The sequence below is a fragment of the Oryzias melastigma genome, linkage group LG14, assembly GCF_002922805.2.
Source record: "Oryzias melastigma strain HK-1 linkage group LG14, ASM292280v2, whole genome shotgun sequence".
Classification (NCBI taxonomy): domain Eukaryota; kingdom Metazoa; phylum Chordata; class Actinopteri; order Beloniformes; family Adrianichthyidae; genus Oryzias; species Oryzias melastigma.
Genome location: NC_050525.1, coordinates 26,843,005 through 26,851,678, shown reverse-complemented (window position 1 = coordinate 26,851,678; position 8,674 = coordinate 26,843,005). Strand labels below are relative to the sequence as shown.

Genomic DNA, 8,674 nt, shown 5'->3' with positions numbered 1-8,674 from the left:
CGCCGGACGTGAGCCGGTACCACCAGACGTGGTACTGGACGCAAACCGGAGCCGGGTTAGGGTGCAGGAGCTCTCCAGGTCCTAGCGCTGGCCGGGTTTAGCTAGTAGCTCGGTGGTTGGAGACCCGCCTGTCGTCTAGTGAGAGCAGCCTGTGAGTTAAAGGGCGGGACGCCCGCGAGCGGTATGGAAAGGTTCGTATGAGAAAGTCCGCGATTAATGCATCAAAAAAATTGTCGGTGTCAAGCACATGTCAGATTAATGCGTTTTTTAACGCGACAAATCTGACAGCCCTAGTTAAAATAAAATGTTTTTCCCCAAAAAGCTTACCGATAATGCTTGAGTAGTTAGACGTCAATAAACTAAAATGCCAAAGAGAACTCGAGGAAAAAACAAATTTAGTTCAAGGTGTTCTCAAGGTTTAAGGTCAACAAAGCTTCTGTTGTGGTTGACTTAATCTGTAAAATTTTGTGTAGACAAAACTTTTCTTTACTGTGGGAAAATGTAAAAATTGACACATTTCACAACATGGCCACAATCACAGGTCCTGTGACCATCCCATAATGGTTTCAAAACTTCCTTTAGATACCTGTCGTTTGGTTTCATGAGTGGATTTTGAATTTTTTTTTCTAGCTTCATAAGAGTTTTGGTTCCATTCAATTTTTTTGACAATATGTCATCTTTTTTTGGAGGGAGGTTTTTCATTGTGCTAAACATTCACTTTCACCAGGTACTAGATGTGTTCGAAGTTTGGTGAGTTTTTGAGTGTGGCAGGGGTGAAAGTTTTACTCTAAAGCAAAAGACAGAATCAAAAACCATCTGATCCTTCAGTCCAGGACATAAATGTCAAATTATTCTGATTCTTCTTAAGAAAATCGTAAGGAATAGCCGCTCTCAGCAACTCACATTTTCAAAAGTTGATTCTGATGAAGGTTTTTGTGAGGTGAGATCCAGTTAAAAGTGTCTGCTGATCGTCCCTTCTAAATTCTCCTCTTTTCTTCTCTTCAGGACGTTCAGCCTAAAGAGGGCGGCTGTGGAAAAGGACTACGCCCAGGTAAGAACGTCCCATCTTTGTTTCTCCCTCCAAATGCTGCTGAGCAGAGCTGCCCTGTCATTTATGCTGCCAGAAATACGCCTCATTCTTTTTTTTCCATTTCAACAAACCAAAGACACCAGATAACAGTGGGATTGAGGATGTGGGTCTGTGGAGGACTTTTCATTTGCAGGAACTCCTGCAGTGACTGTTGTCTGGCCTGCAGTTTCCTGCAGGAACCAGCTGAAGATGTGAAAACCCGACCCCGCCGACTCTGTTCTGGTTTTGCAGTTGTGTGAGGAATGTCCACCGGAGCTTTCAAGAGCACTTTAGACGTTTGTAGTTTCCTCCTGAGCAGCTTCACGCGTCCGTTTGCTCATGAGCGTGTGGGGATGTCGACGTTTGTTGTGAAAAGTCTGGAGCAGCCGGGCCAAATTCAGACTCAAAAAGAGGAATTGTGCTAAAATATTATACAAAATGTTGTTCAGTTCATACTTTGGCAAAACTATAAATACTTAAAGTTTTTAAATCTTAATTTTATACTTTATCTGAATTTAAAGGCTTGAACTTTCCCTCTTAAATCTGATTTCTCTTCAGTTTTTCTCTGTTTCTTTTAAGTTTCTGAAGCTAAAGAGTAAACAAACCTGCACCTCGCGCCTTTGTCCATTATTGATGCAGCTTCCTCGTGTCCAGGTTATCCTGTCACCACACATGAAATATTCATGCTGTGTCAGAATGACAAAAAGTGGAGGAAACCCGCCACGCAACTATTTTAACGTTTGAGAAAAAGGTCGTTTTTGATCAGGTTCCCCACCTGCTGCGTTCATGTTTTAGGCTCTCATTGATCCGGTTGGCTTTTCAGTGTTTGATAACGACGAGCTGGCAGTGTTTGCTGCTCTGTAAGAACCTCTTTTAGTCTGTTGCATAAAAAACGTTCACTAACAAAACTATGAAGATTCTGCAGAGTCTCTGAGCCTAATTTAAAAAAGTCTTTATGCACAAAACAATGTGGAAATTTGCAAAAAATCAATGTCAGAATCTAAAAAGAAAAACATGAAGACCTGGTCGTTTGGGAACATTTTCAACCCATGAATGAGAAAATTGCAATTTTTCTGCAGGAAAAAAAATGAAAAAAAAAACAACAGAACTTCACAGACACATTTATACTTATAGTTTTGTCACCATAAAGTCAAGGATTCATTTATATACGAAACGGAAAAACATTTTTTTGTAAAGACAATTTAATCAAATCTGAAGGAGTGACGAATGAACCCACGCCGTTGCATGTTTTAGTGTGTGGACAGCACTTATGTTGTATCATAATTCTGCTGTTAAAATATCAACATGCCTGAAGCAACGTCGCCACAGAAGGACGAGGAGCAAAGAAACTTTGTCCGATTTATGATGCAAACTGTGATTTTTTTATATTTTTTTTTCTTTTGGTTTCTGGAATTTCTGACATAAATGTTTTTATAATTGTGGCACACAAAGTTGTGAGGAGTTGTTGAACGTCTGAGCTGAGGTTTCAAAGGGTTCAAGAGTTGAATTTAGTTTTCTTTGTGCTTAATCATCATCGTTTGTTTGCTGATTGGCTGCGTGTGAATGTTTGCATTTATTTTTATTAGCAAGGTCTTTCTATGGAAAAATGAAGGAGTTTTTGGAGCATTGTGTGTCTGTGTTTAGCTGAATACAAGCTGATGTTCGGAAAAAGATGTTTGCATGAAATCCTGCGCCGAACGTTTTCATAATCTGATAATTTTCTATATGGATTTGATCGTAAACTGAAATTACATAAAGTTTTACAAATCAGGCTGCAGACTGATGTTTGTACTTGATGTGTAGATAAAAAGATAAGTGACAACTTAACTCTGAGGAACCCTTGAAGTTCTAGTTTTTTATTTTTACTTATTTATTTGCTGCTGTTAACTGATGCTACCCAAAATGAAAAAAATAGTCAAATAACTTAAAAAGCTCAAAATAAATTTGCTCTTGAGTTTTCCAGGATTAAATCTCAGTTAAAATTAGATTTTTAATATAAAAAAGTTTTTTTTTTGTTTTTTTTAGCCATCAATGTGGGGAGTTTATATATATATATATATCTTGAAGATTCAATTAATTCAATTTTATTTATATAGCCCAAAATCACAAAGAAATTTGGAAAAATTGAGAAATTGTAGGCTTATCTTCTCCTTTTCTTGGTTTATTGTTAACCTCTTAAGACCCAAACCTTTTCTATTTGACTTTTTTTTTATTTCTCTTTGACAGAATTAACTACTATGGTAATATAACCCACAATCTGATGTCCACGCATGTGGACGCCAGGTGTTAAGTGGTTAATGAGGTATTATTCCTACAATACCTAATCATTATCCACTTTTCCCCCTGGACCAATAAACAATAAAAACATGCAACTAAAATGCTAAAGATGATTTGAAATGTGTTTATTTTGTGGTGAAATTGTGGATTTTTTTGTTGGTCTGCTGCTGGAGTTTCTCTGTCGTTAAAGAAACCAATTATCCTTCTCTATTGAGCTGCTGTTCAGTCACAGTCTGTCCTGAGATGCTCCGTCTGATCCAGACAAAGTGGGTCAGAGTCCGCTGGCTTCAGTTCCATCCCAGCTTTTCAGATCGTTCCCTCAAAGCGCCTTTCCCCGCGTTTCCTACACCTGCTGGTGGCTTTAGCCGTTAGAAATTTGTTATTCACGTCAGGCGTCGCGGTGAAAAAGTCCTCCTCTGTGCGACTCTTCCTCCGCCATCCTCCTCGCCGTCCAGACGTGTCCACCGGGCCAGCTCAGTGATCCTCTCTGTGTCCGGGCCACAATGACCCGGTCTGTCGCCGCTAAAGCTCAGGCACAAAGAGGATCAAGACCAGAAGGTTGTGAACTTTCAACTGGACAACAAGGGAACCACAGATGCACGATTTTTATTAGAGGCGTCTTTTTGGATGAAGGGAAAAGTATTTTCTACTTAAAGAGACAATTTTGTCTGTTTTTCTCCATGTGTTTGTACATTTATTAACCAGTGGGCTGCGATACACTTATGTGCATGAGAGATGGACAGATGCATTGTGGGAAAATATTTAACTTCACCTAATTGGTGTAAAAACAACTTTGACCATTTCCAGCTCGATGTTCATCCAAACAGACCCAGCTTTCATTCTGAGAAATAAAAAAGATCATAAACTGCAAATTGTTGGATCAGGAGCAGATGAAAACCGGATGTTTAAAAAAGTTTGTGATGCAGCAGCTGAAATGGGCGGGGCCAAAGTCTCCCTGCTCCGCCCCATTCTGATGAATCCACTTGCAGACGTAAAGATCCATGAATGTCTTTGTTTTCCTCGTCTGAGCTGGAATTTGGCTCTAAACTGTACGGCTGCATAGCTCCAATATTGCTCCGTTTTTTGGCTACGCTAATGTTAGCTTGGAGTTGTGAGGTGCTACAAGCCAACGGGAGAGCGTGTAAACAAAGGTATGCTGGGATATCAACGTTGGGTATCTTCAGTGCCGATTGTCCCGCCCACAACACGGATTTTAATGACATCCTGCCACTGCAGAAATATGTCTTAAAAAACACCACAGGTTTGTTTTTTTTTTCTAAAAATTTCATAATCATAATTAAAAAGACTACTGGGAAAAAATACATAGTTGAAGTGTGACTTAAATACTTATTACAGGACAAATGTAAAAATAATTGCAATTTAAAATGATTAAAATAAGGAATTTATGGGGAAAATGTGGCTAAAAATCTTTCTTTGGGGGTTATATTTCTGTTTTCTTTGGATTTCCTCACAGTTATATCATGTGGACATTTATGTATATTTTCCATTTTGTTTGAGGATACATTTTCCCACTCAATGATAGTGTAATCCAGTGAAGAATGAGCAATAACACCTCTCAATGTATAGTTGTTTCCTTTAATTAGTGTTCCCTCGCTATGTCTCTGGACTAAAAGTGCATGCGTTCTGTGTCCTGATTGGCTGTTGACCTCGTCAGCCAATCTCCATGCCGTGTCTCCTGTCCAGAATCTTTATTGCGATGAAATTTAAGTATACAATACTGGATTTTTTTTCCAATAAAGGTTTGAGATTTTAAACGAGAGAAAAGTGTGAAACTGTTCATGTCTGAGAAAAGGAGATAAAATGTGAAGAGGTTTACAGCCTTAAAACATCTAGAATTATTAAAAGAAGTAGAGATGACTACTTTGTGGATTTCACCTTTCACAGGTTATTTTAGAACGTAATTGCAATAAATGAGGGAACACTGTCTTTTTGAAATAAATAGTTTACATTAACGAAGATCTTAAAGTTGACATTTCCTCCCCCCAGTGAATTTTATCAGTTTTCTTCTTGTGGATTATTTTCCTCAGTTATAGAGGAACCCACTGAGCACGGTACGCTCAGTTCATTATGATTGAAAACTACTTGCTACAGTCCGCCAGCTCGTCCCACAGATGCTGGACGGCAGGGAAATGAGGGGAGTTTTTGGGCAACTCAAAACTGAACGCCGACGTTCCTCCAAGCATTCCTCCAGAGGAACTACCTGCCTCTGCCGAGCAGAGATGTTTGAGAGGTCGACGGTTGTAGGCTCCAGTTACTGCATAACAACACCTATCTGCATTTTTTAATCCAGGGTGTCAGATTAGTGTAGAGCCGCCAAATGTCAGGAATTTTTGGAACTTTTCCATTGGAAATAATGGGAACAAAATGTAACTGCAGGCCAGCAAAAGCAGAGAACGTTAAATCAGAAGAGGAATTTTTGTTTTTGCTTAGATAGCGACATATAGATTAAAGTAAATTTATCGGCTGTTACCTTTACTGAAGACTGAGAGGAAATTCTTTGTATTTTTGTATCGTGAGGAAAACGTTTGAGATTTTAAAGGCTTAAAGCTCAGTGAGTACATTGGATCTGATAGTTGACTGTACATGAGAATTGGACTGAGTGACTCCTCCCCCCTGACGTTCAAACAGGAAGTACCCATTGGCTCCAAGAATCCAAGATAAAAAAATAAACAGCTGTCACTCAGTCATTCTATTGGTCAGGATAACCATTCATGATTTCATACTTTTTTTTTTTATAAGTTTTTCAAATATAAACTGATCAATCAGAAGCCTTAATAAAAGTAGGTGGAGCCTGCTGGCCCCAACATCCAACATCCAGTTTGACAGATTTCGTGTTAGGGGTGTGGCCTTCCAACAAGCTCACTACTGATTGGTGAGAGTGGTTGCCATAGAAACGGTCACTCAGACGGTTCTGGGCCATGGTTCTGATCCGAGTCCAGTTCAGCAGCTTTGACGTGACTTTTCATTGTCATTGTGGGAAGAATGGGATGCTTTGAAAATAAAAGACTTTCACTTTGTTGTATTTAAATTTCACTCAAACCAGGAGTTTTTATTTTTATTTTGGATGGCCCCAAAATCACGATATAGATTATTTTATATCACAGTAACGATATATATCACAATAAACCAAAATAAAGTATATTTTCAGTTATTCTCTGAAAGAAAATGACAAAAATGTCATTTTTTCTAGTTTTTTCAAGTTATTACATATACATATTACATTTTTAAAGTGCGCAACAGTTTGAAGATTTTTAGTATGGAAACACATTTTTGGCCCAAAGCTCAGCATTAAAAATAAACATAAAAACGATAGAGAAATGGCACAATAGACACTTTTCTATCGCCCACACGATGTCGTCATTTCGCCCAGCACTAGTTCTTGGTGTTCTCTCCATTAGCTCCTTAGACGAGTTTCATGGGGAGTTTTTGATGAAAACTCACTTCTCAATCTGTTTTTGTTCTTTCAGGCTCTGCAGAAGTTGGCGAATCAGTTTCTGAAGCGGGACTGGCCTGACAGTGTGAAGGATGAGGAACCCGATCACAGGTGAAGGAAAATTACAGTTTCTAATGCTCCGCTTGTTTCTGTTCTCAGAATGTTGACAGCTGAAGTAAAACAGAGTTGTTAGTGTGGTATATTTAATGCTCACCCTTTTAAAACTATCTGTTTTTTTACCCATGAAGCCCAGAATGTTCACATTTTATTCAATATTTTTGCTTAAATTGAAAAAGATTATTTACATTTTTAACATTTTGTTCAATATCACGGTTTGTTCAGTTTTTAAAATGAATATAACTTTCTAATATTACATCACGTTTGTTTATTTATTACTTATATACTTCATTCATTTTTTAAAAATCTTTTTTTACACAATCTTTCAGTTTTTTTGCCTTTACAACAAATGTCTTTGCCATATCAGAAGTGGGTTCTAATGCAGAAAATGTCCTAATAAAAAGCTGAAGTTAACCTATTTAACTATAAATATAATCACACTCACATTACTGAATAATTAACAAACCACTTTGACAAAGTAAATAGTTAAATCAAAATCTTCTGTTTAAGTCATTAAAAAATTATCTCTTTCATTTGTAACGATAAATTTTTGTTAAAAAATAGCCTAAAATATAAAATTAAAATCCAGTAAAAATACTGCATAACGTAAATCCTCATAATAATATGAAAATGTTTGAATGCATTTAAGCTTGTGTTTCATTTGCTGCAGGAACATGTATTGTGTCTGGAGGGCTTATCTGGAGGGCACGGTTCAGGCCACACAGTCCAGAATCAGCACCTGTGAGAACTACAAAGTCCAGGTGGCAGATCCGGCCAAGACGGTGCGGCTTCAGAAGGAGCAGCAGCTCCGAAAGGTAAGTCAGGTGTTATCAGTCGCCTCTGTCCAGATAAATACTCGCGATTGAGAAACAGAAACGACTTCTGTTCCGTTTGACAGCAGCTGTTTAGTCACTGCATGACTGAAAATGACATTTAAATCCAAGACATCTGCTCAAACGGTAAAACCCATTCATGACCTGCACTTGGCTTCCTGCTTTTCTAACCGAACAAAGTCGATTTTACAATCTGAAGACACAAAAACACAACAACACATGTGTGATGCAATCTTAGCTGTGAAGGTTCCTGTGCTGTGAGAGCTGAACTGAACCAGAAGGAGGAATTGATCCTTCTTTTTTAGCATTAACTCTTTTCCAGGATGAAGATCTGCCCTCATCACCTGAATGAGAGCAGCAGCGTTTTAAATGTGTTTAAAGTCGTCTGTTTTAAAAGTGTTCCCAGCGTCTTTTGATACAATCAAATAACTTTCCAGGACTTAGTTTCTGCAGAGCGACAGGAGTTAATTAGAAATTCACCTGTGCTAGCTTACAGCCCCTCACACCCCAAACTAATATTATTGGTGCGATAGGAGCGATGTCAGAGCCATCCAACCGTACAGTTTTTAACCAGATTCCAGCTCAAAGAAAACAAAGACGTTCATGGATCTGTTTGTCGGAGCGGGGAGCTTGTGGCTCCGCCCATCATATTTTCCATGTCACAGATTCCCCCGTTTGAAATGACATTTTATTCATCTGATTCACAAGAAGTTGAATAAAGACATACACAGAAATCTAATTTTAACTTTAATTTTCCTCATAAATATGTCCTCCATCATCAGAAAATGCTATGAAAATATTTTCAAACGTTGTTTTTGTTGGTGGGTCTTTAAAGCCACAAATTTAAGCTATAACTTCTTCGATGTTTCTTATTTCTTTCAGTTTTTATTTTTCTGTGTTAGCATGTATGCTAACATAAATCCA

General features: G+C 38.2%; 1 protein-coding gene across 1 annotated transcript in view; it reads left to right on the top strand.

Moving 5' to 3' along the window:
* Nucleotides 1-8,674, top strand: part of LOC112142652 (F-BAR and double SH3 domains protein 2) — a 40,512-nt gene that overhangs the window by 12,169 nt on the left and 19,669 nt on the right. Inside the window, exons 3-5 of the mRNA XM_024266162.2 lie at nt 1,006-1,051; nt 6,835-6,911; nt 7,588-7,732. Coding sequence (XP_024121930.1) covers nt 1,006-1,051; nt 6,835-6,911; nt 7,588-7,732 — 268 coding nt within the window. The remainder of the gene's footprint in view (nt 1-1,005; nt 1,052-6,834; nt 6,912-7,587; nt 7,733-8,674) is intronic.